Source organism: Phyllobates terribilis, unplaced genomic scaffold (genome assembly GCF_046119375.1).
Source record: "Phyllobates terribilis strain yellow unplaced genomic scaffold, ASM4611937v1 Scaffold_5__5_contigs__length_657084704, whole genome shotgun sequence".
Taxonomy (NCBI): domain Eukaryota; kingdom Metazoa; phylum Chordata; class Amphibia; order Anura; family Dendrobatidae; genus Phyllobates; species Phyllobates terribilis.
In genome coordinates, this window is record NW_027362765.1 from 532,617,869 (window position 1) to 532,633,277 (window position 15,409).

The window sequence follows — 15,409 nt, forward strand, 5'->3', positions numbered from 1 at the left end:
GCCACTAGAAGGCGGAGCGAACAGGCAAGGAGCGTGTTCAGACAGGACAGACAAGAGAACACAGAAAGGACTCAGTTCAGACACAGGAGCTGATACCGCAAAGCAGGAGACATACAGGACTCAGTTCAGACACGGGAGCTGATACCGCAAAGCAGGAGACATACAGGACACAGTTCAGACACGGGAGCTGATACCGCAAAGCAGGAGACATACAGGACTCAGTTCAGACACGGGAGCTGATACCGCAAAGCAGGAGACATACAGGACACAGTTCAGACACGGGAGCTGATACCGCAAAGCAGGAGACATACAGGACTCAGTTCAGACACGGGAGCTGATACCGCAAAGCAGGAGACATACAGGACACAGTTCAGACACGGGAACTGATACAAAAAGCAGGAGACAAGAGACGGGACCTGGCACCTTCAGAGTGCAAGCACACACTGAAGGAAACACTATGCTCAGGCAGGGATAGAAGGGAGCTGCTGAGCTATATACCAAGTGACAGACAGCAATAGGCTGAGGACGCACAAGGGGTGTGACCCACAGCAGGTACAAAAGGCAGGAAGTGATCGGGCGCCGCCCTTAAGCAGCAGAAACAGACACAAACAGACAGCATGGAGGGAAGCCAGAGAGACATTCTGGACAGGAGATCAAGTGCGCCCTCTTGCACAGTGGGAGATGGACCACCATGCAAGGACGCCGCCAGGTATGTTACAGTACCTCCCCCCTTACGCCCCCTCTTCTTCAGGCCTGCCAGAATCTTCCGCAGGGAATTCGAGGACCAGTCGTTCACTGGGTTGGAGGGGGACAGAGACTTGAGGGTAATCTCTGCTTCGAGGTACATCTTGTCAAGCTCACAGGAAAAAATAGACGGGTTATCAGGTACATAATGAGGAAAAGTCACTGTCTCTTTGTTATCTGGTGGTATCCCGGAGGATTCAGGAAACAACTGGAGGTCCTCCGCCGGGTCAGAAGAGTGCAGAGGCTCAGAGAAAACAACTGCTTCAGAGTACACTAGGTCGGACTCACTGGAGGAAGCAGGCGAGGTATCGGGTACCGAGTATAGGAAAGTCTCTGTCCATTCACCACCAGGTGGCACCCCGAAGGGTTCTGGAGACAGCTGGCGGTCCTCCGCCTGGTCAGAGGGGTGTAGAGACTCACGGGTAACCTCTGCTTCAGAGTACACTAGGTCGGACTCACTGGACGAAGCAAGCGAGGTATCAGATCCAGGATATAGGAAAGTCTCTGTCCATTCACCACCAGGTGGCACCCCGAAGGATTCTGAACACAACTGGAGGTCCTCCGCCTGGTCGGAGGGGTGTAGAGACTCAGGAGTAACCTCTGCTTCGGAGTACACTAGGTTGGACTCACTGGACGAAGCGAGCGAGGTATCAGGTACAGAGTATAGGAGAGTCTCTGTCCTTTCGCTACCAGGTAGCACCCCGAAGGGTTCAGGAGACAACTGGAGATCCTCCGCCTGGTCGGAGGGGTGTAGAGACTCGGAGGTAACTACCACTTTGGGGTACCCATTGTCAGGCTCACAGGACGAAGCGGACAAAGTATTGAGTACCGGGTGTAGAGAAGTCTCTCTCCATTTGTCATCGAGTGGTATCCCGGAGGGTTCAGGAGGCAACAGGGGATCCTCCGCCAGGTAGTAGAGGTGCACAGACTCTGAGGTAACCACAGCTTTGGAGCATCCTTGGACATGCACACCGGTTAAAGAGAAAGAAGCATCTGATGCCGGGTGCAGGAAGTTCTCCTGTGTGGAGTCTGGATGGGCAGAAGTCTCTTCAGCCAGGAGAACTGGTGCACTACCCACGCACATTACCCATTGGGGTTTCTCCGGGATACAGGGAGATGAAGCTTCAGTAGGGACTTCAAGGTTGGGGTCAGGAGGTCTCAGGGAGGACAGACCCTGACGTGACGGCTTGCCTCTAAGTCTAGCACGTCTGGACTGCCTCTTGAGGTTGAGAGAAGTATTCCGGAAAGCGTAGTCACCCTGTGAGGATTCTGGGTGGGCAGTAGTCTCATTGGGCTGGAGGACTATTGCGCTACCCACACACATTACCCGTCGGGGCTGCTCCGGGATATTGGGAAGTGAAGCTTCAGCAGGGGCTTCAGAGTTAGGGTCCTCAAAGACCATACGAAAGGCCACCAGGAAGGCCTGCAGGTCAAGGATGACAGGATCCCATGCTTCCCATAGGGGGGTGACCCATTTCAAGGCATCACCCGCTAGGTAGTCAATCATAAAGGCCACTTTAGCCCAATCGGAAGGAAAATAGAGAGGGTAGGCCTTAAAGTGTAGCATGCATTGCTCCACAAATGCACGACACTGTCTTGGATCCCCATAGTAACGTGGCGGATCCGCAGGAACGAGAGCTGATAGATCCATCTGGACGGGTGCGTAATTCGCCTGGAACTCAGCTAAAGGGGGAAAAAAATTTATTTATTTATTTTAATGCATGTATTCGCTGGAAAAACTTCTCAAAGAGCGAAGGCCGTGGGGCTCAACGGGAACCATGGCCTGAGCATGCTGTTATGCACACGCCCGGGCTAAGCGGCGTGTGCGTGTGATTGGTAGTGATTCCACTGGACCGTGCCGGAGAGTGAATGCCTGGAGGGGCGTGACTAAGTATTCACCCGATCCGACCAGGGTCGCACGACGGCATACGACGCCAGTGCACCAAGGAGGAACCGAGCAGAGGGACCAGGTGCTACTCCAGGACAGACCCCGGACACGGCTGTTGACCCACACAGGGGAATACAGGAACAGGCTGGTAGGCTGGCACACAGACTGGTGGGTATAGGCAGGCACGACTGGTATGCAGGCAGGCGGGTATGCAGGCAGGGGGGTAAAGGCAAGCACAGCTAGAGTGCAGACAGGGAGGCACTAGCAGGTAGGAACACAGGCGGGATAGGACCCAGTACACACCGGGACTCAGGAACAATACAGGCAGAGGGTTACAGGCTAGCACAGCTAGAGTGCAGACAAGGCTGAGCAGGGAGGACAGGGCTCTGTTCACACGGAACAGACAGGAAGGGAAAGACAGAGCCAGATACTCACACAGTACTTGCAGAGACAACAAGCAGGAGTTAGGTACGAGTTCAGACTCTGCAGAAAAAGGAAGGGAACGGACATAGAGGCAAAACAGGTAAAGGACAGGAGAGAGTTCAGACTGGAACTGAGTGTACGGAGGAGACCGACACTGCAGAGGGATACAGGAGCGGGTCTGGGAATACGGCCCCCAGAGAGGCGGAACGAACAGGCAAGGAGCGTGTTCAGACAGGACAGACCAGACACAGGAGCGGGTCTAGGAAATCGGCCACTAGAAGGCGGAGCGAACAGGCAAGGAGCGTGTTCAGACAGGACAGACAAGAGAACACAGAAAGGACTCAGTTCAGACACAGGAGCTGATACCGCAAAGCAGGAGACATACAGGACTCAGTTCAGACACGGGAGCTGATACCGCAAAGCAGGAGACATACAGGACACAGTTCAGACACGGGAGCTGATACCGCAAAGCAGGAGACATACAGGACTCAGTTCAGACACGGGAGCTGATACCGCAAAGCAGGAGACATACAGGACACAGTTCAGACACGGGAACTGATACAAAAAGCAGGAGACAAGAGACGGGACCTGGCACCTTCAGAGTGCAAGCACACACTGAAGGAAACACTATGCTCAGGCAGGGATAGAAGGGAGCTGCTGAGCTATATACCAAGTGACAGACAGCAATAGGCTGAGGACGCACAAGGGGTGTGACCCACAGCAGGTACAAAAGGCAGGAAGTGATCGGGCGCCGCCCTTAAGCAGCAGAAACAGACACAAACAGACAGCATGGAGGGAAGCCAGAGAGACATTCTGGACAGGAGATCAAGTGCGCCCTCTTGCACAGTGGGAGATGGACCACCATGCAAGGACGCCGCCAGGTATGTTACAGTTTGGTCTGTACTGTATATATATATATATATTTTTTTTAAGTATATAGACATAGATGACATATGCTTCAATATTCAGACAGATGTAGTTTGAAGATATGTAGACACATAAACCTGAACCAGGTCTATGGACGCCACCTACAACTTGGCTTGTCTCTTTCCCCTTGTCTTAACAGGTTTCCCCTAGGTACTTTAGCTTTCTTCCGAAAATTCATAAGAAAATTGTCTTCCTAAAAATTTGATCTGGAGGGTGTCCCACTATACAAAAGGGCTAATGCGAGTAACTACAATAGTAAATTCAGCTCCGCTACTTGTTACTTACAGCAAATTGCATCTTCTAAGAAATCTTATAAACATATACATTGCAGTTAGTAAACATGGTATCCTCATTTTGCTTTGCAGCTACTACCAACCTAGCTGCCCTGGCCGGGTAACGGCAACATTCATAGGACAGCGACCTAACATAATTATTGTAATAATAATAATAATAATAATATAATAATAATAAATAATGAACAGGTTCTGATTTATATTTAAAAATAAAGTGTTTTACTTTGTATGTTACATATAAAAGGCAGATGTTGATGTTTAATAACTTATATTTTTTGTGTTTTTTTGTGTTTTTCAGACTTCTCTGGAGAAGCATAGATATGTACACCAAACTATGTTTAGTGAACCTTTCTGTATATACATGAAGCCTCTGAATGTAACTGATCTATAAAATAAAATGATGGCTCAAACTGGTGGGGTGGTACGCTTTCTTCCTGAAGGGGACTGCATCCTTTCATCTCCAAGGGCCCTCCGAGACATTGAAGGCAAGCCTTGGTTACCAGGATTGAACTCAGAGGTAGCTTTTAGTCCACATAGATGTTTTACTCCAGACCTCAATTCTCGACGAATCCAAGTTCTTAGAAAAAGCCTTACGCCAGAAGCCAGACGTGCTCATCTAGGAATGTATAACAGTACAGGGTCTTTGGTTTGCAACGTTACTGAAACAGGACATCGGTCTGGAAGGGTAACGGCTCCTTGCAGTCCACTGAGAAGCAATCCTCAATATTCACCTGTCAGCAGGAGACCTTGTGCACTTTCTCAGGCTGCGGGACATAGTTCTATTGTAACATTTACATTTGTTAAGAAATCCAGTGTGCAGACTTTAAATGGAATCCCATCTGAGTCTGATTCCAGCCAGATTGCACCACAAGAAGGCGAAATCCACAGAGAAGAGAGTTGTGCTGCTGAGCTAGCACTTGGCCACAAAGACACTGGGGAGATAGCAGATGTTGCTAGCTGCAATAAACAGCGGGTTGGCTCGCCACAACCTATATTTTCTCCCCAAGGAAGTAAAACACAGCTAAAGTCTGAGAGTCCTCAAACATGCCAGATGCCATCAGACAGCGAATCAGGGAATGGAAACCCCTGCTCAGTCGGTGGTTCAGACACTCAGCCGACCCCACAATGTGATTCTCCCAGTACATATGGTAATACAAACTGTCCAACATCAGGTAATACATCACCAGCTAATAAAATGTCATCAAGTCCTTCTCAAAGCCCCCTCCTCCGACGGACTATGAGAGAATCCAATTTCAATAAAGAAGATGTCACATCATCAAAACAGGAAGTTTCTAATGAGCAGTCACCTAGAAGTCCAAGGAGATTCGATCCTATTCAGCAGGTACGGTAAGGTTCTCATTATATTGTATATTAAGAAATCAGTTTAAATGCTGTATATCTATTGAATGTATTGTATTTTCAATTTTTGTTCCCATTTGTTTTCTTGTTTTACAATTTTTTTTTCAGACGGACACATGGGGTTATCCAAAGGAAGCCTCTTTACATGCACAGAAGATTGCAAAAGCCAAATGGGAGTTCTTCTATGGTTCACCAGAAACACAAAGGACTGGTAAGGGGTGTGCTTCAACCAAGCTGGCAGGTGTTGCCCAGCTACGCACAAACTTTATGATTGTATACTCATAATTAGATACATATAAAAAAAATATATACACAAAATATTATTACTAATCATAATACAAAATAATGCTCTACTTAAATGTTCAAATGTTCAAGGCATCGAGGCAATTGAACTTAATTGAGAAAGCTATGATCAGGCTGTTTAAAGGAGACCTTTCACTAAATTTTTCATATTGACCTGGACACACAATGTAGCAGGCACTGCAGAGCAGAAAAAAACTTGAAACAGTATAATAATAATAATCTTTTTATTTATATAGCGCCAACATATTCCGCAGCGCTTACAATTCAGACAATATTGGCATTGTCACCATTGTGGCTCACAATCTACATTCCCTATCAGTATGTCTTTGGAGTGTGGGAGAAAACCAGAGAACCCGGAGGAAACCCACGCAAACATGGAGAACATACAAACTCCTTGCAGATGTTGTCCTTGGTGGGATTAGAACTCAGGATCCCAGCACTGCAAGGCTGCAATGCTAACCACTGAGCCATCGTGCTAACCACTGAGCCACCTTATCATCAGAACAGAATGCATAATAGAATCAAAATGTAGAGTATGTCCTATGTTTCATAGTAGGCGGCCCAAAAAAAGGTAATCACTATGAACACTCCTCATAGGGAATTCAATACTAAAGACATGGAGTCAATAGTCCAAGAATAAAATGTAACAAGGGGGACTCAGGTATAAAAGGCATGTGGACCTCAAGTATTGGGGGAGGGAGAGTATGTACTAACATAGAATACAATAAAATGCTAGTGCCAAGTAAATAATATAAAAGATATATATATGTCATATGGTGGTGCTGGCTGTAAATAAAACAAAGCCAGTCAATGAATGGTAATCATTATTTAAATGTCACCGTAGACAACGTGTGTCGAAATGTGCGTCGGGGCTGCAGTCGTGGTTCTACATATGAGGAAATATGGGTAAGAGCTCTTTATGAATGTCTTTGCAGCTGGATGCACTTTTTATCTATGCACATGCAATCTTACACCGAGCATCTCTACTTATTGTCTACGGTGATGACGCGCCCCTGGGCCTGTGTCACGCTGCGTTGCGCACGCGGGAGCTTACCCGGAGCCGGATCTCTTGAGGGTTGTAGTCTCGTGGCGGTGATCCGGTCCGTGCCCAGGGAGTCAGACTAAGTGGCGCTGTATCAGCGGTAGATGTTGGACGACTACGCCACCCGTTGAGTACAGCTAAGGAGCTGCTGCTGCAGGGCAGACCGCTGAGGCCGGTGGTAGGATTGTGCAGCGTGATAGCATAACCCCCAACGGGAGGGGTATGGCCTCAGGGCAGCCGACGTGGACGATGGGGGTAGCAGGAACCACTCGGAGACGGTACGGTGTAGTTCAGGGTCTTTACTGGTGACAAAGATAGACCCTCCCGGAGTACTGGCTAGCGATTGGGGCCTGGTCAGTCCTTGAGCAGATGGGATCTCCCCTGGCCAGGCGGAGTTGTAGGCCTCCCAAACTGACTGTACTCTTCTGGCTGCCTTGCTAGAGGCGGGTATAAGTAGCCCACGTCCCTGAGTGTACCGTGTGGTGCTCACCCGTATGGCCGGTGACTCGGGGCCTTCTAGTAGCTTCCGCTCCACGACGGCGGTGCTGGTCCCACGCGTGTGACCGTGCCTTCGGGTTTCTGGGCCAGAGGACCTGCAATCCCCTGCCGGTCGGTTTCTGCTGCTGGATAGGAGTTAGTCCCCACAGCCTCGGACTCCGGGTCCGGTGAGAAATCTTCTCAGTCAGGGCGAGCTCTGCAGCTGCCAGCCCCTGACTCCTTGTTGCACTGCTCCTACAGAGCTCCTGTAGTTTCTTCCTATGCTGCTTCTCTTCTCTACCTCTTCTCTACTCACTAACCCTGCCTCAGCCCTAGGTTTATATAGGGGAAGTTCTTCACCTCCCAGGACTGGGCAGGAGGTGTGGCATGCATAGGATCCCTGACCAAAAGACCTCCCACCTGCTCTCAGACGTAATATCTCTATCACTGTGGCAACCAGACCCCTGGGGTGTCACATTCCCCCCTAGTGAAATTTAGTACTCCGGGACTAAACATATTTTTGGAAAAACATAACAAGGTATAACAATAATGATACAATAAGAAAAACACATAAAGGTGGTCACGGCATGTCCGTAACCGGGTGCAGTCTTTGAAGAAAAGCAAGGTGTCCATTTCACCAAAACAGGGAGACGTAACCAGGTAGAGGTCTGTCCTGCCCCGAGTCCTTAACAGTCTTTAGTCCGTCCTGGGTTACGCTCCAACTATGTACACAGGATTCCCGGTAAATCCACCAAAGACTCCTATAAACAACTAGAAACACATAATTATACACAAGCAACAAGAAAAACAGGTAACCACAAATAAAACAATTTATACACTTCAAATCCTCCAACGTGCGGGTAACTGGCCTCTAGTGGCCCTAGTGGACCTACGGAGCTGACTGTCTAGCCCTGAACTACAGGGTGTAGGAGCTGTCAAGGGTAAACTGGGCAGCTGTCTACCGGCTCCTTGGCTCACTAGGGGTACGGCAGGCTCACTATAAGCAGAGGGTTGATCCTCCTGTTCTGCTTGTGTGGAGTCTTCTGCCTCCTGGACCGGCTGCTCTTCCAGCTCTACCTGTCGCTCCGTAGGTGCTTGGGATGCTGGTTGGAGGAAGGTGAGTACGGGTACCACAACTGCGCCATTGACTTGAGTCCAAGACCGAGGGAAGTCTCCGAACACAGTACTAACCATGTCTTCCCTTTCCTCTACGGGTCGAGGGTCTTCTTGTTCCTCTTCAGGGTTCCGTAGCTGTTCGGGACACTTCTTCAGGTGATCTCGGGATACAATGGTCGTGGTTTCCCCTCCGTCTTTACTGATGGTACAGACCTTTGGGTTGTCGTGGCTTGAGGGCAGTACGGTGTACGGGTCCTTCTCCCACTGGTCGTCCAACTTGTGGAGCCGTCTTTTTCTCTTCAAGACCTGCTCTCCGGGTACCAGGGGAACAGCGGGAGCATACTGGTTGTAAGTTTTCTCTTGTCTTTCCCTAGCCTGACAGAGACTTTGCCCCACACTCTCCTGTACTCTCCGGTACTGCTGCTGCCTCTCTGTGTCCCAGTCTGCTTCTGGTGAAGTGTCCTCGGGTGTCAGGACTCCCATTTCCAGGTCAACAGGTAACTTACCAGGTCTCGCCCTCATTAGGTAAGCCGGGGTACAGTTGGTGGAACCTACCGGGATGTGGTTGTATAGGTCCACCAGATCGGGCAGCTTCTCAGGCCACAGACTGCGTTCTTCCAGGGGCAACGTTTTCAGAAGATCCATTACCACCTGGTTCATTTTCTCACAAAGTCCATTAGTTTGCGGATGATAGGGTGTTGTCCTTATCTTCCGGCAGCCATACAGAGTGCAGAATTCTTGGAAGACCTCCGCTTCAAAGGCAGGTCCCTGGTCTGTCAACACTTGGTCCGGGTACCCGTGTGGACGGCAGAAATGCTGCTGGAAGGCTCTAGCTGCTGTTCGAGCTGTTAAGTCCTTGACGGGGACGACAACCAAGAACCGGGAGTAGTGATCCACGATGGTTAGTGCGTAGACGTAGCCACTTCTGCTTGGGGTCAGTTTTACATGATCCAAGGCTACCAGTTCCAACGGCTGCCGGGTGACGATGGACTGCAGGGGAGTCTTCTGGCTGGCACGGTCCTTCCTTCTTAGGTTGCACGGGCCACAGTCTCTGCACCACCTCTCGATGGTTCCCCTCATGCCTACCCAGTGGAACCGCTCGCGCAGCAGGAACTCCAGCTTCTTCCATCCGGTGTCCAGCCCCGTCGTGGTATGCCTCCATCACCATGGCTGCGTCTCTTCGTGGCACCACTACTTGCCAGATTAGTTCATGCGTCCGGGAGTTAACCATTCTGCGGCACAACTTCCCCTTGTAAAGGAACAGTCGACTCTTCTCAGCCCATAGTTGCTTGGCTTCCTCCGGAGCGTCTGGGTCAAGGCGAGCCTCTGGCCGAGTCAGCATCTCCTTCACCAGTCGGACGGCAGGGTCACTGTCTTGCGTTTCCTCCTAGTTGTAGTGAGGCAAGGGGTTAAACGTAGCGGCTTGCTTACTCTTTACCCGATGGGAATACTGGATAGTCCCATGACGGTGGAACGCGGGGAGTTCAACTTCTTCCAGTCCCTCTGGATCTTCTCCTACGTCCGGTAGGTTTGGCATCCTGGACAGGGCGTCCGCGTTGGTACTGGAGCGTCCTGCCCGGTATTTGATTGTGAACTCGTAGTTGGACAGACGGGCCATCCATCTCTGCTCTAGGGCACCGAGTCTTGCCGTGTCCAGGTGTGTCAACGGGTTGTTATCCGTGTACACGATGAACCGGGAAGAAGCGAGGTAGTGCTTAAAGCGTTCGGTGACTGCCCACACCACTGCCAGGAACTCTAGCTTAAATGAGCTGTAATTCTCAGGGTTTCTCTCGGTGGGTCGCAGTTTTCGGCTGGCGTAAGCGATTACTCGTTCTTTCTCGTTCTTTCCCCTGCTGGATCTGGGACAGCACGGCTCCTAGCCCGATGTTACTTGCGTCGGTGTAGAGGATAAAGGGCTGGCTGTAATCAGGGTACGCCAGGATTTCATCCCCCGTGAGGGCCATCTTCAGCTGGCGGAAGGACTCTTCTTCTAACTTCTCCCATCTGAAGGGTGGCTTCTGGTTCTTGGCCTTCCGGGACTGGCATATCAGGAGGTCCTGCATAGGAGCTGCCTTTTTGGTGAAACCGGGGATGAATCTGCGGTAATAGCCTACCAACCCGAGGAACTGCCGCACTTCTTTTACACTGGAGGGACTTGGCCATTCCTTAATTGCGGTGATCTTATCAGGGTCGGGAGCCACTCCGTCAGCGCTCACCACGTGTCCCAGGTACTGCACATTTGGTTTCAGGAGGTGACACTTGGAGGGTTTCACCTTTAGGCCGTAGCTTGCCAGAGCTTCGAACACTTCCGCCAGGTGTTTCAGGTGGTCCTCATACGTCTTGGAATATACGATGACATCGTCCAGGTACAACAAGACCGTCTCGAAGTTTCTGTGGCCCAGACAGCACTCCATTAATCGTTGGAAGGTTCCTGGTGCGTTGCAGAGTCCGAACGGCATGCAGGTAAACTCGCTAAGTCCCATCGGGGTGGTGAATGCGGTCTTCTCCCGGTCCGCCTCTGCTACAGGAACCTGCCAGTACCCACTAGTGAGATCCAAGGTAGAGAAGAAGTTAGCAGATCTTAAAGCAGCCAAAGACTCCTCTATCCTTGGTAAGGGGTACGCATCCTTGTGTGTGATACGGTTGATTTTCCGGTAATCTACACACATCCTCATGGTGTTGTCTTTCTTTTTGACTAAGACTAGTGGAGCTGCCCAGGGGCTACAGCTATCCCTGATCACCCCAGCCTCCTTCATGTCTCTAAGCATCCCCTTGGCGTGTTGGTAGTGTGCAGGGGGTACGGGTCGATACCTCTCTTTTATGGGAGGATGGTCTCCCGTGGGGATGTGGTGTTCTACCCCCTTGACTCGCCCGAAGTCTAACGGGTGTTTACTAAACACTCTCTCGTACTCTTGAACCACCCGATAGACTCCCTGTTTCTGGTGTGAGGGAGTGGAGTCAGTACCCAAATGTAGTTGCTGACACCAGTCCTCCATCGTTTTCTTAGAGCCGTTACCTTCCTCCGGGGAAGATGGAGGCAAGGGTTCTACGGACTGTATGGAATCTTGATTGATGGTATACAATTTGGCTAGCGTGGCATACCGGGGCAGGTACACTTCCCTCTTCCCGATATTTATTATGCGAACGGGCACCCTCCCATGGCGTACATTGACCACCCCCCGTGCTGTCAAAATGGTGGGCCTACTGTCTGAGTAAACTGGTTCTACCATTGCCTGGTAATCTCTACCTCTCAGACCAATAGCTGCCCGGCACCAAATCATCATTTCACTTTTTGGGGGCATGGCAATAGGGAAAGGGTCACACATTCGCACGCTACCAATCTCACCACCGGAGAGTTCTAGCTGTTGCCGTCGCATCAGTGCCCGGATCTCTTTCTGGAGCACTCGCTACTGGCCAGAGCTGGCGTTCTTGGCAACCTGCTGTAAAAGGAAAATCACCTCTGCAAGACAATTTTCAATTACATTAGTTCCTAGAGTTATCTTTGGGTGACTCTCGTGTTTGTCAATGTCTACAATGATCAGTCCCTGTGCTGCCAATTCGACTCTACCGATTTTAATGGTCACCTCTTTAAATCCAATCTGTGGCACGGGCTGACCATTGCTGGCGATGATACTCAAGTCGTCGTCAGGGTAGCGGGTGATATCCGAGTCATTCCAGTACTGCTTGAAGAGCACGTACGGGATGGTGGTGACCTGTGACCCGGTGTCCAGCAGGGCACTCATAGGAATGCCATCCAGTACCACGGGTAAGACTGGACGTCCTCCCACATATTTGTCGCGCCAGTTCGATGGGCCTGGTGATCTTTTTCCTGGGGGTTGGCCCTCTACCCCAGGTTGTGCCAGTTTAAAGGACAGTACCTTGCCATATGTCCAGGTTGATTGCAGCGGCGGCAGATGGGTCGTCCGTCCTCGTTGTATCGGTCGCTGGGTCTTCCTCTGGCCGGTGGGGTCCTCCTTGGTCGACGCCACGGGATGTCCTCCGGTCCGGATGCCAGCTGGATCTTCCCTGGAGTGGAAACCTGTAAAGACTGCACAGTTCGGGTTAGCGCAGCAACGCTTTTAGCTAGCTCTTGGACCTGATGGTGCAGGTCTGGAGCCGGGTCATTGTTCAAAGCCTGCGCATCAGCTCCCACAGGCCCTGCCGACAAGGGCGCCGCCTCCTGGTGGTAAGTGGTAGTGGGGCGTCTGTGGGTCACAACGCCACCTGGTGCCGGTTCTCGAAGCACCCGGATGGCTCTGTCCTTGAACTGTGCAAATCCCAGATGAGGGTCCTGTAAGGCCATTGCCCGCAACTGGGTTCGGTGGGCATTGCAATATAAACCCTCTATAAATTGTTCAGTCAACAGCCTGTCCTCGTCTCCCACGCCGTCAGGGTCGGTCTGCTTAATGGCTCTCAGGGCCTCTTGTAGGTTTAGGGCATAGTCCCTTATACTCTCATGTGCCCGCTGTTTGCACCCGTAGAATCTAAGCTTAATCTCGGCTGAGGTGCGGGTATCAAAGGTGTCCCTCAGCCAGGTTAGTATCCCTGCGACAGTCCTCCCCCCAGGTGGCCAGGACTTTACCTCCCTTTGGGCTGCCCCGGTTAATTGGGCCACCAGGATGCTCACTTTTTGCTCCTCTGTGAGGGGGTACACCTGGAAGAGGCTATCCAGCTTTTCTCTAAAGTCATGCAGGGTGACTCCCCCGAGTACTGCGGTAGCCAGGCTGCCCCCGGGATATAGGGCATGGTGAAAGGCATGACCGCCACAGCGGTGGCGCTGGCGGGGGTTGAAGCGGTGAAGCTCTCCTCCGTATCCGACATCCTTCTCCCCCCTAGTGGACCGTGGCCTACCTTGCGATGATCCTCTTCCGTAGGCCGCGGCTCCGCAGTGGATCGTCAGGGTTGAGGACCTTCCGTCGCGCTCCTGTGACGTCGGCGTCTGCTGGGCTCCTTCCAGGACCTTACGCAACGTCCGGACGTGAGGCGGGGCTTCAGTTCTCGCGCGCTTTCGGAGTCCACGCCCCTCTTCTTCCCGCGCGGCGTCCTCAAGATGGCGTCCAATGGCGGGAAAACTCCACGTATGGCGGGAAGAAGGCTGAAGATGGCGCCGGATGGCGGGAAAACTCCACCGATGGCGGGAAGGAAGCGGGAGATGGCGCCGGATGGCGGGAATCTTCACCACAGGTAAGTTTGAACAGTCTTTTTCAGGCACGCAGTACCCGGTGGTTGCGGGCACGAGATCCTGCCGACTACGCCAAAAGTTGACGCGCCCCTGGGCCTGTGTCGCGCTGCGTTGCGCACGCGGGAGCTTACCCGGAGCCGGATCTCTTGAGGGTTGTAGTCTCGTGGCGGTGATCCGGTCCGTGCCCAGGGAGTCAGACTAAGTGGCGCTGTATCAGCGGTAGATGTTGGACGACTACGCCACCCGTTGAGTACAGCTAAGGAGCTGCTGCTGCAGGGCAGACCGCTGAGGCCGGTGGTTGGATTGTGCAGCGTGATAGCATAACCCCCAACGGGAGGGGTATGGCCTCAGGGCAGCCGACGTGGACGATGGGGGTAGCAGGAACCACTCGGAGACGGTACGGTGTAGTTCAGGGTCTTTACTGGTGACAAAGATAGACCCTCCCGGAGTACTGGCTAGCGATTGGGGCCTGGTCAGTCCTTGAGCAGATGGGATCTCCCCTGGCCAGGCGGAGTTGTAGGCCTCCCAAACTGACTGTACTCTTCTGGCTACCTTGCTAGAGGCGGGTATAAGTAGCCCACGTCCCTGAGTGTACCGTGTGGTGCTCACCCGTATGGCCGGTGACTCGGGGCCTTCTAGTAGCTTCCGCTCCACGACGGCGGTGCTGGTCCCACGCGTGTGACCGTGCCTTCGGGTTTCTGGGCCAGAGGACCTGCAATCCCCTGCCGGTCGGTTTCTGCTGCTGGATAGGAGTTAGTCCCCACAGCCTCGGACTCCGGGTCCGGTGAGAAATCTTCTCAGTCAGGGCGAGCTCTGCAGCTGCCAGCCCCTGACTCCTTGTTGCACTGCTCCTACAGAGCTCCTGTAGTTTCTTCCTATGCTGCTTCTCTTCTCTACCTCTTCTCTACTCACTAACCCTGCCTCAGCCCTAGGTTTATATAGGGGAAGTTCTTCACCTCCCAGGACTGGGCAGGAGGTGTGGCATGCATAGGATCCCTGACCAAGAGACCTCCCACCTGCTCTCAGACGTAATATCTCTATCACTGTGGCAACCAGACCCCTGGGGTGTCACAGTGACAAATAATGATTACCATTCATTGACTGGCTTTGTGTTGAATTTGTTTATTTGTATCCAGCACCACCATATGACATACATATATCTTTTATATTATTTATTCAGCACTAGCACTTTATAGTCTTCTATCTTAGTATATACTCTCCCTGCCCCAATACTTACTTCTGGTCCACATGCCTTTTATACCTTTTATACCCCTTGCTATTGATCACGTCTGTACATATATTTGTATTTGTGTATGCATTGTGTTACTATAATTAAATAAAAATTGTTACACTTTATTCTTGGACTATTGACTCCATGTCTTTAGTATTGAAAGAGCAGAATAAAATGTTTTTGGTCCTTTTTTTTAAATTTTGCCTCTCTGTTGCAAAGATATTAGCCATCAAAGTATTTTGGACCTAAACCGTTAAAAAAATGTTTAAGTCCAAGTGGTTTATTAGCAGAGAGATCTCACTGGGGTGTGTATTTCTTCCTCATTCTGATGCTGACCAATCATAGGCAGCAACACACTGGGGAAAGAAGAACAGGTCACCACAATAGCCTAGAACAGGTGAAGTGTGAGACATGTATTCACAGT

General features: G+C 51.3%; 1 protein-coding gene across 4 annotated transcripts in view; it reads left to right on the plus strand.

Annotated features, from left to right (window-relative positions):
- Positions 1–15,409, plus strand: part of LOC141273646 (PH and SEC7 domain-containing protein 1-like) — a 555,342-nt gene that overhangs the window by 173,526 nt on the left and 366,407 nt on the right. For all 4 annotated transcript variants that reach the window (XM_073685772.1, XM_073685776.1, XM_073685773.1 and 1 more), the window contains 2 exons: positions 4,574–5,617; positions 5,743–5,845. In XM_073685772.1, coding sequence (XP_073541873.1) covers positions 4,673–5,617; positions 5,743–5,845 — 1,048 coding nt within the window. In that variant the 5' untranslated portion in view covers positions 4,574–4,672. The remainder of the gene's footprint in view (positions 1–4,573; positions 5,618–5,742; positions 5,846–15,409) is intronic.